Source organism: Falco biarmicus, chromosome 8 (genome assembly GCF_023638135.1).
Source record: "Falco biarmicus isolate bFalBia1 chromosome 8, bFalBia1.pri, whole genome shotgun sequence".
In the NCBI taxonomy this organism is placed as follows: domain Eukaryota; kingdom Metazoa; phylum Chordata; class Aves; order Falconiformes; family Falconidae; genus Falco; species Falco biarmicus.
The window spans coordinates 26932563-26950037 of record NC_079295.1 but is presented as its reverse complement, the minus strand read 5'-3'; the positions used below and the strand labels follow the sequence as shown (position 1 = coordinate 26950037).

The 17475-nt window shown below is 61.9% G+C and overlaps 1 protein-coding gene across 7 annotated transcripts in view; it reads right to left on the bottom strand.

Annotated features, from left to right (window-relative positions):
- The window catches only part of TNS1 (tensin 1), a 55082-nt gene extending 38232 nt beyond the window's left edge, over nucleotides 1–16850 (bottom strand). For 4 of the 7 annotated variants that reach the window (XM_056349269.1, XM_056349271.1, XM_056349273.1 and 1 more), the window contains exons 1-11: nucleotides 16644–16850; nucleotides 8726–8764; nucleotides 6485–6526; nucleotides 3652–3701; nucleotides 3159–3330; nucleotides 2743–2793; nucleotides 2101–2223; nucleotides 1798–1862; nucleotides 1593–1676; nucleotides 1357–1469; nucleotides 679–739 (exon numbers count right to left, since the gene is read on the bottom strand). In XM_056349269.1, coding sequence (XP_056205244.1) covers nucleotides 679–739; nucleotides 1357–1469; nucleotides 1593–1676; nucleotides 1798–1862; nucleotides 2101–2223; nucleotides 2743–2793; nucleotides 3159–3330; nucleotides 3652–3701; nucleotides 6485–6526; nucleotides 8726–8764; nucleotides 16644–16670 — 827 coding nt within the window. In that variant the 5' untranslated portion in view covers nucleotides 16671–16850. The remainder of the gene's footprint in view (nucleotides 1–678; nucleotides 740–1356; nucleotides 1470–1592; nucleotides 1677–1797; nucleotides 1863–2100; nucleotides 2224–2742; nucleotides 2794–3158; nucleotides 3331–3651; nucleotides 3702–6484; nucleotides 6527–8725; nucleotides 8765–16643) is intronic. The other 3 variants (XM_056349275.1, XM_056349276.1, XM_056349272.1) reach the window with 3 other exon arrangements.
- Between the last annotated feature and the right edge of the window lie 625 nt (nucleotides 16851–17475).

Here is a 17475-nt window from a genome sequence, read left to right as displayed (position 1 = left end):
GCACTAAATCTCAGCTAACAGGGATGCCCAGCTGTAGGGAAGGCAGATTCTGGTTCAGGAGGGTGAAGTGGGAATATCCCTGAAACAAAGGGCTCTGTTCCCTCCAGGGGAGCCAGGATTGGTCCCAGACTGGGATATGGCCCCAGCAGAGCATCTGGGCAGCTGGAGAAATTGGCTCCTGCCTTGCCTTCACCATTGCCTGCTCCTGGGAACAGTGTCTGAAAATGGTGTTGGGTAAACCGTGGGGTGGTTAAAATGGGGGGAAACTTTTTCTGGGCAAAGAAAGAGCGTTTTTAAGACTAATCTCTGGTAAGAGGAGCAGCTCTTTGGGCAGGGAGAGGAGAAACGCCTCCATCTCCCAGGGAGGTGTCCCCACCCCAGTTCTCGCTCCCTCCAGGGACACCCAGCCCCAGGCTCTGCGCAGCCCCAGGCTCCCTCTGCTGATACACAGAGTCACTACAGCCCTCCCAGCAGAAGGGCCCAGTACGGCCCAGTATAGCCAGTTACCACCTCCAAGGAAAAGGAAACCCCTTTTTTTTCAGTTCCCTGGACCCCAAACAGACTAAGCACAGGGCAGGGGACCGCTGGGGTCTTGGCCTTGACCCTCTCCATCTCTCTCCACTTGCCAAGCCCCCCGTGCTGGGGAAGACAAAAGCCCCATGGTGAGGAGATAGTTACTAGATCCCCGAGGTGTAGACGGGCTGCATGGCCTGGTAGATTTTCAGGAAGGGCCGACAACCTGGAAGACATCAAGGCAGGGAGAGAAGGCGCACTGCTGTTAGCCGGCAGGGCGGAGGGGCCAGGGCAGGGATTAGTCACGGGGGAGAAATCCAAACAGGGAAGGAGCCAAGGCAAACAGCCACTCCCCACACCGGCCACGGGCAACATCTGGGATGGGCAAAAAGGGATGCTCTAGATGGGGTGGGAAAGAGGGAAAGACCCTGTAGTGCAGCTTGGCTCCTGTAAGACCTGGGGTAATTGCTAGGCTGGGAACAGAGGTGAGATGATGGTCCCTGAGCAAGGAACCACTTCTGGGTTCCGGCACCAGGTGTGGTACCGCATCCCAAACCCCAACCCCAATCTGGTGCCATCCTCCCAAAAGCCATCGGAAAAAGCCTTGCCACTCTGCAGCTCAGGTTAGGGCCCAGAGGTGGGGGGGCAGCTCCCCGAGGGCATCACTGTGGGAAAGAGTAGCACCCTGCTAATAAGAGTGCACAGTCCCTGAGAAGGAAAGAGAAATTCAGATTGCTGAGGTAACTGCGGAAAATATCCCCCACGGAGAGCAAGCCTGGCCAGGCAGCACGGAGCAGGGGTGTGAGTGTGGGACCAGGCTGGGGGAGGTGTGGGGGCACCTACCGCCTTTCGACTCAAAGTTGGGGATGCCGTGCATGATGACATGATGGAGGAAGAGAGGCTTGTTGTTCATCTTGATGCTGCCAGAGAGGAGCCCACTGAAGTAATGGATGTACCTGGAGGGCAGACAGGCAGCTCAGGGGCAGGACCCACAGCAAAGCACCCACCTTGGCCCCCTGCATCCAACCACTGGGGCCACAGGGTCAAAACCCAACCTGTAAACACATGCCAGGACCCACCTCTTCTGGGATGGCTGTCCCACCGGCACCACCTTGTCCTCGTAGAAGCGCTTCATGGCAAATCTGTCCAGAGCCTGGTCAGCACTGTGGGGACAAAAGGGCAGGTGAGATTGAAGGAAAGCATTAGCACCAGCACCCCAGCACTGCCACGATGGAGGTCGGCAGTGTGCTCCAGGGCCAACCCAGGACCACATGTCCCTCTCACCTGGCTGAGATGTTGCTGTAGTGCATGTAGGCAGCCACCACCACCCCCAGCCGGCCACGGTTCCCCTGTGGGTACACAGCAGAAGGGGTGTCACAGGGGTAGCAGTGTCTGCAGGCACCCGGGCACAGCCAGTCCCTAACCCCCACACACATATACACCGGTTCTTACAGGCACACACATGCTGACACTTACCCACACCCCAGGCCACAAACCACCACATTCCCTACATCTCTAAGCCCTGTCCCTGCAGCCCCACAGCCCTGCCCAGCCCCCCATCACTGTGTGCCCCAGGGTGCAGCCCACCTTGTTGTGCAGCACCACCACGTTGTGTGCTGCCGCGTTCAGCCACGTGTCCATGGCTTTGCAAATGCTGCAGATCTTCTCCAGTGCTGGAGTGTGCAGGTCAGGCCACCCAAAATCCAGCACCTGGGCAGGGGGAACAGCCAGGGGTCACATCATGCTGGGCTCTGCCCCCTCTGTAGTCCCCAGCCTGCCAGTGTGCAAAGCCTAGGGCACATACCCAGTGTGGGCACCACCATTTTGCCCAGACATACCTCTCCCAGCCTCTCCCCAACCCTGCATCCCACTGCCCAGACCCCTGCCCTGGAAAGGGCATTGGGGTCCCAGATCTCAGCCCACTCCAGGTCACTTGGCTCAGCTGCCCAGGGCTCCCCCACAGTCACAGGGATGGGGATGACACCTTAGGGAGGTCTCCAAGAGGCCCCAACAGCTAGGTTTGGGCTGGGGACTGGGGGAGTGTTTTAAGCTGAGACCCCACAATTCACTGGGAAGTCCCGGTGCTTTCCTCTGGGCTTTCCCCCCTCTGCTCCTCCACCATCTGGGTGGGATAGAAAGGGTGGCTGTTCCTCCCCAAAACAGCTTGCAGCAAGGAGCTGGTCCCGCAGACAGCCCTGAGCCCCTCTGCAACCCACAACTGTGGCCCACCTTTGGGTGAAGTTTGCTGATATCATTTCTCCGCTCAGAGAGGTTGAAAAGCTTCAGGGAAGAGAAAAGACAGGGTAATGGGTCATTTTCCTCCCTCGCTGCCACCTCTCACCTCTTCCTTAGCATAAAGCCCCCACAAATCACCCCATGACAGGCTTCCCTGGACACATTAACCTAAGTAATGTCTTGCCACAGGGCAATGCAATGGTCAAAAACTCCCAGGAGGTCCAAAACGGACTGGAAAGCTTCAAGGAAGGAAAAAAATCCATCAATTTTGATGCAAAGACGCCCATCACCACAGTCAAGCCCAGCCAGAGGCAAGGATGCAGCACCCCTCCCCTGCAGGGCACCAGCCCCAGGGCCTGAGCACCCCAGCCCCTTCCCCAGCCTGGTGGGTACTGGGCCACATCCCTCACCACATAATTGTCCCCATGCTTGGACTTCAGCATGTGGGCCACTTCACGAAGGTTGCTGCAGAAGCTCTGCTCCTCGGCCGTGCTGGGGTAGGAGACGGCAATGATCCGCTCCGTGATGTACACCAGGTCCAGCTCACAGCTGCTCTCCATGGCTGTGGCAAGGCTCATGCTCCTGGGTTAAGGAAGAGACTGCTGTCAGGACACAGCATGGGGAGGGGATGCTGTGACCCTTCCCCACCTTGCACAGCCCCTGAGGTTAAGCAAGGCAGGCTGGGACACATGGGGATGCAGCGGCAAGGCTGCCTGCAGACTTTCCCCCGTTCCCAGCCCCATTTGGGTGTATTGGGGACCCCAAGCCGGGGGTAGTGGGTCATAACCCCTGTGTCTTCTCCACTGGGAATGTCTCCCAGATGTAGCACATCTACATTGGCAGGGTGAGTGAGTTTCAGGGAGGGCAGCTATGGTCACCAGAAGGGGAAACTGAGGCATTTACCTGGATGTTTTGCGGCGTGACTGCCCACTCCTCGGGGATTTTGTGGCATCCTAGGGAACCAAAGAGGGAAAGCAAGTTACTGCTCTGACCCAGCCCACAGCCAACACAGAGGTCCTGCTAAAGCCAGGTGCGATGGTGCTGCTAGAGCATCCCACTCCCACCACACTGCACCACACACTGTAACACCTCCAAAATATCACTGTCTCCAAATCCTACCCACTAAGCATTCCGGTGGCACCAAACACCTCGATGATGCCATCGTCCTCCCACCATGGCCACAAGTAAAACCCAGCTCTCATAACTCCAGCACAGCTGGGATCTGCCACCTTGGGAACTGCAGGGCCAGTGCCTCGGCACAGGGTCCCAGAGGAGCTTTGAGGAGGATGTCATGGGTTGGGGGACAGTCTCAGGCATGTCACAAGTCCCTTGGTTTCAGCCAGGCTGTGGGCACACACCTAGAAGGACAGAGCGGCTTTGGCCCTGCCCAAAGCAGGGGCAGGTTTGCTGCCTGAGCAGCGGTGAGGAGCCAGCCAGGCACGACGGTTTGCTTTGGCCCCAGCTCTGCAGAGCCGAACGCCAGGAGGAAATGTTTGAGCTCTCGGAGCAGGAAACTTCTATTTATGCATGTTCTCCGGCCTCGAGAATTTCATCTGCAGCCGGTTTGCTCAGTGACTTCATGACCTCAGCCGAAAAACAAAGCAGGGTTTCCAAAAAAAACCGCTAAGGAAAAACACACTCACACCTCATTAGTTTTAGTATCTCCAGCTAATAAGCAGGAGTCATTTAAAAACTCATCTCGCACAGGCAGCATGTCCCAAGCCCCTGGAAGGATCCAGCAACAAGAGATGTGCCCACAGCTGGCTCCCAGGATGCCCCTTTTGTCCCCGGAGCTGTGAGACCTGCTGCCACCCTTCTCAGGGCTGCAGCATCCAGCAAACAACCCACACACTGGAGGTGACAAGATGAGGTGGTAGAGCCTTCCCCGGCACCCTTCGCCTGCCATCTCCTACTCTGCATGGTCCCAGGGCTGCTCCCGCAGGCAGCTGGCGTCACCCTCCATCAGCCTCACGTCCCCTTTTCAAGGTCAGGCTGCCCGGCAGAGCGGAGCCAGGCTCGGCAGCCTGCGAGGCCGGGGGACAACGGTCTCCCCTCCCAGCTGAAGCCACTCTGGGAGGTGGCAGCCCTGCCCGAGTGCCCAGGGGTGCTCAGGCAGCAGTAACAATCCCCTCCCAGGGCCCCAAATTGCTCGCTCACCCCAGAAACCCCCCAGCATCGCTGCGGGAAAGGAGTTAAAACACAGCAAAAAGAGAGGTACGACCTTTCCTGGGCAAAGCCAGGGTGCATGGAGCAAGCTTGACCCTGACTATGGGCTTGTCCCTGCCTTACCGACCAGTGACTGAGATGGGATCCCCACCGCAGGCTCTGCTCGGCCCCAAACTTTTGTAGCAGAAGAGGTCTGGGGTCCCCCACCCACACCTGCCTGCCAGGGGAGCCCCATTAGCCCCTGTCACCTCACCCAGTCGCAGCAGCCTCCACTGCAGCCTTGCCCAACAGAGGAGCTGACACGGGGCAACCAGGACTCACCCCCCTCTCCCACACGGAGAAACTGAGGCACAGAAGGTGAGCAAGGCAGGGACACCACAGCTCCTCTCCCTCCCTCTTCTCCATACCTTGATGGCAGCAAGACCCTTGTTAATCCATTTCCACGGCATGGTGTCTCCATTCCTGGCAGCCTCCCAGCCCCGGGGAGCGGGTGCCTGCAGCCAGGGCCCTTCAGTGTCCCCCGCCCCCACAGGAGCCCTTCGGCTCTGCCCTGCTGCCCGCCACCGATCTAACCGCAGCCACGCTGCTGTCTCTGCTGCCAACCCCTGCACAAGGAAGAGTCAGCCCACGATCAGCTGATAGGAGCAAGCGCTCACATTATTAAACACTTCTGCCCGCTACCAGTCTGGGCAACCCTGCAAAGGTCCCCTCTGGAGCAGAGATCTCAGCCAAACCAGTATGTCCCAGTCCAGCCAGCATGTGGTCCCCACCACGCTGGGTTGAAGACGCCCCTGCCAGCCCCATTGAACATCTGCCTCCCAGCCCCAGGCTGGCTCAAGAGTGTCCCCAGGCTCTGGGCAGCATCCAAAACCTGCAATTCCCTTCTGCTTGGAAACGGTGATGCGAGGCACAAGAGAGCCTGCAGAAATACCAGGAAACTTCCACAAAAGAGAGCAAAGCTGGCAAAAGGGGCTCCTGACTGTCTCACTGGATTTTTCTAGCTGTGTATGCTCTTCCTGCAGTTTGAAGAGAGGCTGGAAACATGGCCTGGACAACCAAAAGGATGGGGCAAAGCCAGCTCCCAGGTGAGGAAGGTTTTCACCCTCTTCCTTGTGGGAACCACTCTGCCTCCATCCCTTGGGTCCTAGCCCCAGCACGCAGGGAGGCCAGCAAACTAGCTGCGGGCAGGGGGAAGCCATCCACGTTGACTTTGGCAATGCGTTTGTCTACACTGTCTTAGCAATTTCATGTCCACAGATTAAATAACATATCCCCAGCTTTGAGACAGGAAAGACGGCTTTGCAGCAAAAGCCCCAGCCCCCTCCCCGCTGGGCTGTGCCACTGCCTCTGCCACTGATCCTGGGCACCTCACCTGGCCTGTGACATGGCCACCATCACCTTGACTGGCAGGGAGGGAGGGCTGGCGGATCCCAGGGATGTTGGGGGACCACAAGGGCATCCCAGGCTGAGGGATTTTGGCTGGGGGGGCGGTGCTTGCAGCAATGGGACAGGCACAAGTGACCCCCCCGCAGTCTCTAAGCAGAGATCAGCCTCAACTGGTAGCACTTACCAAGGCATCTACCTGCTTCGTGATGCTCTCCCCCGGTGATGGCTGCAGACAGGCAATCAGAAGGAAGGGGAAGGTGAGAAAAAGGCAAGCGAGACAGAAGGAGAAAAATAGTGAGAGAGAAACACACACACATAGCAGGGACCGGGGTCAAAAGTTCCCCCCTGACTATTTCTGGCCCTTCCTAGGAAATGCGCCACAGTCCCGTTTCCTTCCCTGCCTGCCAACATGTCCACTCTTCCTAAAGGTCGGGAATCCCTCGAAACCCAAGCACAGAGGCGGGGCAATGCTTGGGTACCAAGGATGCTGCAGTCCTGCCTCCCAGCAGTCAACCCCCAAACTGGACTGCTGCCATAGATGGGGAGTGCTTGGCCAAACCTTGCACCCACCCTATGACAGGCACCTGGTGCCCCCAACACCTCTGGGATCCCATATGGATCCTCCATGGTCAGACCTCACAGCCAGGAGGTAAACAACAGGGCGAGCCCAGCACAGCCCCACACCCAGCCTGGCCGCCAGCCACCAGCAAGCCCAGCTCCCAGAGAAAAACCTGACGCCACAGGGCCAGTGAAGGACCCCAGTGGGAGCGGAGTGGGGATTCAAGATGCTCCAAAAAGGGGCGAATTTGGTGACATGCCACTGGAGTCCACGGAGAGCTTTGAAATGGGGTTGGGGACAGGAATTAACTTCCTGGAGTAGGAAGAGTGTCCGGACCCCAAATATACGGAGCAGGGTACTGATGTCTCTGCCAAGGGACAGCTGGTTGGGATCCCTGGGGGTGGCATGGCAAAGGGACCCAGTTGGGTGGCCTTTGGGGGTCTTGAGACCAGGGGGACTGATGGGACCCCCGAGACTGGGCTGCTCCGGTCCTGGCAGCAAGGCCAGGCCTGCCATTTCCAGCCATAGGACAGGGCAAACCCCTTTCAATTTCCTCCTAAAGCCGCAGTAACGGTCCCAGCTCTAAATCAACACGTTTTTGCTGGTGATAAGTGCCCGAGGAGGCTGGCAGGGGTGGGGGGTGCAGGCAGAGATTAAACTTGGGTCAGATAACCACTGCGGGGCCCTGGGGCGGGCAGCACACGCTGCTCTCACCCCATCCCCTCGCTCGCTCAGGCTCATGCACTGACCCCATGAGCTAGCAGGGGGCCATCCCCTAAACCCACTTTATAGGTGAGCCCCCTGCCCGGCTATGGGGTGCCCAGCCCAGGGCTCCTGTATAGGGCACAGCCACCCCAGCACTGCCACGCTGCCAAACCCAGAGCTGAAAACCTGCCAGGGCCTCCTCTCCCCAGCGCCTGCCCCAGCAAGCCTTGGCACACGTCTGGAGCAAGAAGGAAAGGCAGCTGCGCTGGCCCCGGGCAATGCCAGCCTCCCTGCCACCACGTGCCCACTCTGCCCACTGCCATGGGCACAGCCAGGCTGGGGATGGCGCAGCAGGGCTGCTCTGCTGGCAAGATGCTGTCTGGTGGCCACCGCTGTGCCACGGTTCCCAAACCTCTGCCCCAGGCATGGTCCTGCTTCCCAGTGCCATCCCAGTGCCCTGCCATGCCCAGAGCCCTGCTGTGGCCCAGCTGGAGCAGCACAGCAAGAGAGCAGGGCTGCCCACCCAGCACCCCTGTGCCCAGCCTCCCCAGGATGGCGTGAACAGAGATGGGGCACCCAGCTGTTTTCCCGGTATCCAGAGAGGACAGGGTGGGCAGGGCTGTGCATCGCCCTGGCCCCAGCTGCTCATTAAAGGTCCCCAGGTGGGACAAAAGAAGAGGGTGACAACAACAAGGGCTGCAAATGCACAGCCTTGAGCCAAAGGCACATCTGGTAGAGTCATCTCCGGGCGTGCAAGAAACCGCCCCAGCTTTGGCCAGGGAGGGGAAGCCCTTGGCGCCGGGGGACCCCAGCACCCAGGCTGGTCACGTCCCACCTGCCTGTCCCTCCCAGCAGCCCTGCAAGCCCCTCTTTCTTGAAAGCTCCAGCTCCAGAAATCCTGTGATGGCTGAGCTTCCCCAACTCATGCTGCTCAGACATGGGATGCCCTGCAGCCAGCCACTCTGGGGGGCACAGCACCAAAATGGAGAGTGCCATTGTCCCCAGCACAGGACCCCTGTGGTTTTGGGGGAAGAGGACTAAAACCCTGAAGCCCCCAGGCAGAGAAAGCCCCACATCCAGTAGAGAACAGGGTGTCTGGTCCCACCTAGTGCACTCAGAGCCCTGCCTGACACCCATGGCTCACGGCGAGGGCTCACTTACCAGCTCATAGTTGACAGCAGGGGAGCAGGGGGTCACAGCCTGCAAGAAAGCAGAAGAGGGCCAGGTTTAGTCTCTGCAGCCCCCAGGCCAGCAAGGGGCATGGGAAGGGGCTGGGTTGCCGCATCCACACCCCTACCACGAGCAAACCCAGTGCCCACCCAAGGGAGTGACAGGGGCACTCGTGACCCGTGGCCCTGCCACTCTGGGCAGGAACACAGGCAGCATCCCAAGGTCAAGGCTGGGCTCCCTGGTAACAGGAGCGGGCTCAGGGCCATGGCGGCCGTGTCATTCAGACTCAGCCAGGGATCCCGGGCAGCCCCAGCCCTGGGTGGGCACAGCGGGCACGGCACGGGGCAGCTGCCTGGTGCCAAGAGCAGCTCCTGGAACAAACCCCAGCACGGCCTCGTGAGCGCTCCTGCAGCCGCCAGCTGAACAGCCCAGCTATTGTTACCTTAATTACCAGCGGCAATTACTGACAATTAACCTTGGGTTTTGTGTGCACCCCAGTCCGCCCAGGAAGCAGCAGCACGCCAGGGTGGGAGAGGCAGCGCCCTGTTTGCTGGTGCCGGGGGCAGCAGGAACAGCCACCCCAACCCCACACTGGCCCAGAGATGCCGGCAGTAGCAGGAGGGTGTGATTCAGGGCACTCTGTCCCCTCCAAATGCCCCCCGTGTCCCCAGGAGCAGTGATCCCCAGCCAGCCATCTCCTGCCTGGTCCCAGGATTGAGCCAACATACCAAAAACAACTCAAGGCTCGGTCCTCCACCATGGCAGCACAGGGACACCTCCCCATGCTGCTCAAGACTCCCCTGCCCTGGGCTATAAAAAGCAGGATTTGTCCCAAGCACCCCACTCGGAGCACCTGGGTCCCACCCCATCCTGGTCCTCACAGGGTGATGCCCAGTGCCTGCCCCCTCCCGAGCCACCGGCCAGTTCCCATCCTGCCTCCCTGTTTTCTTCAGGGATTGTTGTTGTTCCTCCTCCCGCTCCCTTCCCCTGCACATTATTATTATGATTTTATTCTAATGCAGAAATGCTTCCATAAAAGGCCCCTTTCCCTGCCCCGCGGCGCTGGCCCTGCGCCAGCCTCCCTGGAATGTTCTCCGGCAGTGAGCCGCTACGGACGGGGCCAGCAAGGGCCGTGCAGTACTATGCTGCACCGTGCCCTGCACACCACCACGCTCCTCCCCATGGGATGCTCAACTGAGGGTCCCCAGCCCCCACTCAACCCCCACTCCCGACGCCAGTGACAGAGGGAGATGTGCAGCTCCCCCACCATGGGACACACCAGTCCCACAGACAGGTAGGGTCCATACCCAGCCCTCCTCTGCAGTCAGCACCTGGAGGTTTGCAGGCTATGAAAGCTCCTTCAGCTGGAGAAAGGAGAAAACCGGGGTGCCTGTGGTTGCATCTCCCTGTCCTAGCAGATTCTGATGTCTAACGTGGGCTTGTGCTCACCCAGTACTGCTCCTCCCATCCACAGGAGACACCATCCCAGGCTGTATGGCACTCTCTCATCCCAGAAAAGCAGTTTTACAAGGACTGAAGGCACATAACACTGTTTTCAGCTTCCATCCCTCTCTAAACTTTGGCTCACACACACACTGGGTTCAAGAAGAAGAGGGAAGAACCCTGTCTCAGGCAACAGACTCCTTCCTAGGGAAGCTGAGCCCCTGACTCATGGGTGCAGGAACATCCCTTCTGCCCCATGGGACTGGTGAGAGCTTCACCCCACACAGGACTGTGGCAACCCCCAGGGCTGCCGCCACTTCTGCCCTCAGGGACCCCCACGTTCCCCAGTGCAGGGAGGGGTGGGAAAGTAAGCGGGACCTGCACACCCCTGGTCCAGGCTTTGCTTCACCACGGCAGACACAGCAGCCTTTCTTCTCCCCCCCACACCGGTGTTTGCATTCCTGCCGCCAAGCTCCCACTGCCACGACCCTGCTGCCCGGCAGCCCTGCCCAGGAATGTGAGGAACGAGGCGCAGCAGGGCTGCCGCCCACCCTACCAGCCCCCCACGGCCCCCTGCCCGCCCACCCGGCCCCCCAGGTTGCAGCCCCATCCTTCCCAGCAGCCACATCCTGCAAACCGCTGCCTTGAGACCCGGGTTTTGCCAAGCAGCAACATCAGTTTCCCAGGAAACAAGGTTCCATGGCCACAAGTGGTGGGGACTCTCTGATGTCTCCTAAAGGGTTGGGCACTCCCAGCAGTCTTCCCCTGGAAAGCAGTGATGGGCTTGCTCTCTTATAGCGAGCTGTCACCATACCTAGAGAAACTCGATACCCTCGAGATGTCCAAGCCCAGAAGTAAACACCTGGCTGGCAAACCCTTGCTGGCTGGCAAACTCCTGACAGCCCCTGACCACACTGCCCCAGGGCAGAGTAGCGCATGGGAGCCCTCCTCCGCTAAAGCCTACCAGCTGCAGCTCAGGGACCAGCCTCTGCAGCCCAGGTCCCCTCCGGGACTTCAGCACCAGTTCACAAGCACTGAGCAAGGCCAGAAGAATGCAAACATCCACCACATACTGGGAATGAGACACCCCAGAGCCTTCTTCTCTTGCATCTCCCCTCCTCCTAAAGCCTTCCTCTCCCTCCTCCTCCCTCAGCAAAACAAACCCTGCAGCTACGGAGGTGCTCAAGGGCATCATCAGGTCCTGCTCCAGGCAGAGCTTCCCCGCGGGTTGTAGCCCCAGCCCATGGGATGCCAGCAGGGCTGGGGGGAGACAAACCTCCATGGAGGGGCCCTTCAGTTCAGCAGCGGGCTAGGTCGGCACAGAGCTGGGCACAGGGTGGGCTGGGGGAACGCAGGGGTCCCCCCAGCCAGGCTGCCAGAGCCGGGCGAGTGCTGGCCCACAGCCCACAGCATGGCCTGCCCGGCTGCCGGTGGACGACACGGGCCCATCTCTGACGCATATCCCTTCCTTTCAGCGGTGGTTTTTGTTTTTCCCTTCCCCAGGAGCTCCGATAAACATTCCCGAGCCGGCCAATATCCGGGCCAGTGCTGACCCTTACGATGCCGGGAACAGACGCAGCATTAGCCACCCTGGCGCTCCCACGGACCCCAGGCACGCCTGCTTCCCATAGCCAGGCACTGAAAGGCCAGCAAGCCAGCCCAGCTGGCGTGGTCAGAGTCAGAGACTTGCTGCCAAAAGGGACACCCCCAGCATCCTGGACCCCTGGCAGCAAGCCCACATCAGGCAGGCACAGCCCTCCTGGCCTCCCTACCCAGAAGGGATTTGGACCCCAAAAGAGGGGAGGAAGGCACCCTCCTCTCTCCAGCCCCCAGGGAGGGGGTCCCCTACCCAAACCACCCTGCAGGATGGAAACGTGGCTGTGAAAGAGGATGGTGACTCAGTGGCCAGATTGGCATCCTGCAGGATGACTCTGGGGTGGCATTGATACCAGCCCAGCCCACGTCACCCCACGGGGAACCTCATGGGGTCCCACATCACCCCATGGAGGACCTCTTCCTCCCTAGCAAGGTCACCTGAACTTTGTGTCATCCACATCCCAGCCAAGGCTGCGTCATCACCTCCCCACGCACCCCATGGCTCTGCTCACCCTGAGACCCTGCCCCAGGCAGGGAGGGGGTCTCAAGGACAGCCATGGGCCACAGCAACCTCCCAGCTGGCCCCAGAGCCCTTCCCCTGCCTGCCAGCCCCTCCAGCCCTGCTGCAGCCACCAAGTCCTGCCAAACCCCTTCTTAGCCATGATGTGGGGCAGAGCAGGAGCCCTGCTCTGGCACCCCACAGTAGAAAGCACTTTAAAGGGACTTGTTTGGGCCAGCAAGTTGGGGACACCAGGGAAGGTTTTCCCCTCTCCAGCACCCCTGTTTGCCCCTCCCTGGCGGGACCAGCTGCAGCATCCTTCCCCACAGCTAACTATAAGGGACTACAGGGTTCAGGCTCAGAGAGGGCCCCTCCAGCCACCCCCCCGCCCAGCACAGGGGGCACGTCCCCCCTGACCAACACCACGTGCTGCCTGCTCCTGCCCTCAGATTTCACACAGCTCTAGTAAATCTGTTTATGCAACAAGTCCCCGGCAGGAGGACAGCATGTTTCCATCCACACCCTCTCCCCCCTTGCCCCAGCTCCACCCTGCCCAGCACAGCCCGAGCATGCAAAGCACGGGGCAGCCACATAGAGCCCCAGCCCCCTGGCACGGGGGTCCTGGGGAGCAGGCAGCACCCCTGCACCATGCAGCCCCTCTCTGCCCCCACCAGTGCACAGGGGTTCTGCTGCTTTTGGGGGTTCTCCTCTCAGGCGGCGGTAACTGGCGGCTGTGCCGAAGGGCAGGGGAGCGGCTTGGCCAGCAGCTCGGCCAGCAGCTCAGGGTGAGTCAGGCTAGGCTGATGCTGGGGCACAGAGGTCTTGCCACTCCCAGGCTTCCCTCTGAGCATCCCCGGACCGCCTCGCAGCTGGGCCAGGGACTGTCACCGTGCCATCCCCTCTGTGCCAGGATGCTGGGAAGCACCCAAGCCAAGGCAGAGGCCACCAGGCTGCCACATCCCTGCATTGCCCAAGAGATGCTGATGGTACCTGGGGAGGGTACTGCACAGCAAAGAGCCACCACCACGGCAGGGATGTCCCCCAAGCTGTGACAGACCCCATCCCCTCTGTCTCCCCGTGTGTGTGTGTGTCCCGTCCCTGGTATGTCCCCAGGGAGCCGCCTCATGGCCCGTCCCCGCCAGGAAGGCGGCAGCAGAGACAGAATAGAGGTTACCTGGTGCACCCAGCCCTGCAGATCAGGGCTGAGATACCATGGGGGACACCAGCCACCCCACCCTGCCCTGGGGGCCACCACTGGCACCTTGATGCATCCCAGGACCCACGGCATAGCCAGGAGGGTGAGGGCCCCCAGCAGCCCACAGCTGGCCAGGCCAGCAGCCCCGGCACTGGGACACAGCACAGGACAGCAAAGGCAATGCGCAGGGAAGTTCCAAGGGGTTGCAATGGAGGCAGCAGCACCAAAATAACCTTGGTTTCAACCCAAATAAGGGCAGGTCCCAGCTCCAGGGGAGTTTGAGCAATCAGCCCCAAGATTGCCAAGTGCCTACTAGGGGAAGGGGGAGAAGACAGCATCCCTGGGCCTGTTTAGGGGGAAAAGGAGTTTCGGGGCTCAGGAAGGGGACAGAGGTGCCACCACACACCCAGTACAGGGGCTGGCCCGCTCTGCCAGTGAGCACTGGCTCGGCACGGGGCCGGCCACAGGCAGGGATGTGCTGTGCTCCAGTGCCTAAAAAAGGCAACATCTGCAGGCAGCGGGTCTGGATCCAGCCCCACGGGTCAGCGCCTGCCTGGCGCTAGCCCCACAGCCCTGGCCATGCCCTGCCACCGGCACCCACCCATGGCTGCTGCGACCCCACAGTGGGGACAACCCTCACCCTGGTCCCACAGGGACCCCACAACCACCCTGCCCCCAGGGAGCACACGGGGTCACGGTACCCTGCCTGCCCCAGGGAGGGCACGGAGGTCCCCCTGCCCCAAATAGGCCATTGGCCAGGGAGCATCTTCTGCCTCAGGGATTGGCTGGGAGCAGAGTGACACTGGGATTGGCTGGGACAGGGTCTGCTGCAGGGGGCTTCACCGGGATTGGTCCATGCCCAGGTTCTTACATGTGATTGGTCAGTGCATGGATTCTTACATGGGATTGGGCAGCAACTGGATTCTCACCTGAGATTGGTCAGCGCATGGATTCTCACACAGGACTGGCCAGCACATGGGTTCTTAAATGTGATTAATCAGTGCATAGATTCTCCCATGGTCAATACATGGATTCTGACATGGGATTGGTCAGAGCACTGATTCTCACGCAGGATTGGTCAGAGCAGCGATCCCAGCACAGGATTGGCCAGGGCACAGATTCTCCTATGGGAGACTGGTCAGTAAATGGATTCCGACCTGGGCTGGCTGGCACAGGGCCGGCGAGCGGGCAGGCTGGCTGCACCCTGCGGGAGCCCTGTGCGGGACCCTGCCCCACAGGCCCCCTCTGCCCTTGGCCATGCTGGGGGGCGCCAGGCGAGCCCCATCCCTGAGAGCAGAGGCTCTGCCGCAGGCTCTGGGCTGCCCCAGGGCATCGGGTCACTCACAGTGCCCATGGGGCTGTGACTCATCTCCTGTGTGGTCAAGGCACCAGAACAAGCCCTGGCTGCCCCAGGGGGTGTGTGCCCCCCAGCACTGAAACTGGGGGCTCCCCTCATGGGGGAAAGCCCTGAACAGATGGAGACTGAGGTCAGTGCTGTGTCCCCACCCCATGGGACGGAGCTGGATCTGCTGCAGTGAAAGTGAACTGCTGAGCAGCACCCCAAAACCAGTGTCCCCCATCTGTCAGGGGGAACAGCACAGAACAGAAGGGGGAAGCAGAGATAGAGCTGTGGGGCTGCTCTCCCTGCCCCCCAACACCCAGCGGGGCGGCTCCCGCGCTGACCCAGGGCTGCCGGCACTGTGATGGGATGCACTGGAGATGGGCTGCACGAGGCTGGGCACGGGACAGTGGCAAAGCAAGCAGGAGGGTGGCCCAGGGCAGGGCACAGCTCTGCTCCACAGGCCCCCCAAAACAGGTCAGGGTGCAAACAGACCTCTTGGCTTGGGACCCCAAAAGCGGGGACAGGGAGTGGCACAGCCCCAAGGCGCAGTGCCCAGCCTGGGGGGAAGCAGCAGCCCCGCGGGGCAGCAGGAGCCCTGCCCTTCCTGAAACAGCGGCCAGCGGCACTGCTAACAGAGAAGCTTCATTAGAGAAGGCATGGGCTGGGGGCTCATTTTCTCCTGACCCGCTTTCCTCGGGGGTGTCACCCCCAGGGATGGCTACGGACTGCAGGCAGGATGCACGCAGCCCTCCCAGTGCCACCATGCTGTAGGGACAGGGGTGCCTGCTTGGGGGCCCCCCAAGCACCACCGAACTCCTCACGCAGCAGATGCCACCCCCAGCACTGTCCGAGGACCCGGGGCGGTGCTGCCACTGTCACCCCCTTGTCCCTGCCCGCTGCCCGCCAGCACCCACACCGCGGTCACCGGTCCCGCACCGGTGGCTGACCCCGACGCCGAGCGGGATCAGGCGCCCCGGGAACGGAGCAGTTCCCTTTTTTTTCTTGTTTTCCCCTTAAAACCAAGAGGGCTGATGCCTCGCTTGGCCGTTTCCTCTCCCAGGAGCACAGCCCAAAAACATCTGCGCCGGGACCTGCCCTGCCGGATTTAACCCTCTGCGGGCCCGGCGGCGCGGAGGGGCCGTGGGTCCCTGCCGGGGGGGGTGGCACCCGCCGGGGCTGCCGGACTCCTCGCCACTCATTAACCCGGGGTTTAACCATTGCCGGTCCCGCGGCGGGACAGGGGAGGGGGGTTAACCCATGTGCTGCCACAGCTCCCAGCCAAGGGACTGCCCCTCCCGTGTCCCCCGCCCCGGGGTGACAGGCACCCGCCCGGCATCGCCCACCCGACCGCGGGGCGGGAGCGGGGTGCCGGGGCAGGACCCCGCTTTCCCGCGCAGCCCCCGCTCCCCAGGGACAGGTCCCTACGCACTTCGGAGGGGACGCAAACCCCAGCGCCTGTGTTCTGCCCCCCCCTTCCCGGGGCACCCCGCGGGTCACCGCCCCGGCGAGGCGGGGAGGTGGGCACGGGGGTCACGGCCCCCCGGCGCCGCTCCCAGCCGGCAGCAAGCCGGCCCTCACCCCCTCCCCAAATCCTCCTCCCTGCGAGCACCGCATTGTCCCCCCCAAGCCCCCCCCGCACCGCCAGACCCCCTCTGGGGACCGACAACTGGGGACCCCCCAATACGGGGCGGGCAGCACTCCCCCAGCCACGCAGCACCCCATCACCGCTCGGATGTCACGCGTGGCCCCCGCCCCCCGATGAGATGCCACCCCTCGCAGCACCCCCCTGCGCGGGGGGGCTGCGAACCCCCGTGCCCTCGCAGCCTGCCCGTACCTGGTTCATGACGCTCCCGAAATCCATCCGGGGTCTCGGCTGCCTACATCCGAAAGGGACGGCAGCGCAGCCTCACCTGGCCCCGGGGGCGCGGGGGGCGGCCGGGGGCGGCCAGAGGGGCCGGGGGGGGCAGGCGGGAGCCCGGCGTCGCCCGGGCGGGCAGGCGTGAAGACAGACTGCAGGCAGAGCCCCCCTCCCTCCCCGGGCCAAGCCTAGAGAAGGAAGGAAGGAAGGAGGGAGGGAGGGAGGGAGGTGGGAGGGGAGGGAAGGAGGGGGAGAGCCGAAGGGTTTCGCTCCCCGCAAGCGGGACCCCGGCGATGGAGGGGCGCAGAGGGGTCCCGCTGCCCCCCCCGCTCCCCTCCACACCCCCGGGGCGTCCGGGGGCTTGGGAGCCCGGGAGCGCCGGCCCCGGCCCTAGGGAGGAAGGGGGTCCCGGGCAGCTTTTTCCACCACTCCCCTCCCTCCTCTCGCTCCTTCTCCCTCTTTCTTCTCTTCCCTCTCTCCCCAGCTGCACGTCGTGCTCCAAGTCCAGCCCCGCTCCGCTCCCCTCGCCTCCCCCCAAAACGCCCTTAAAGGCAACCAGGAGCCCGGCTCAGGCAGCTGGCCCTGGGCAAGGGGTGCTGGCCAGTGGGCAGACGCCCCCAAACACATACACCCCCACACACCTCTGCCACCTCCCCCTGCCAAGCGCCTCGCACCCAGTGCTGAGAGGCCATGGTGGGGCATAGCAGGGTCGGGGCCTTATCGCCCCGCGTGACGCCACTGGTGTCCCTGTGCCCTTGGCGAGGGGGGGGGGTAGCAGGGATAAGGGTGTGGGGCCCTTCTTGGGGCC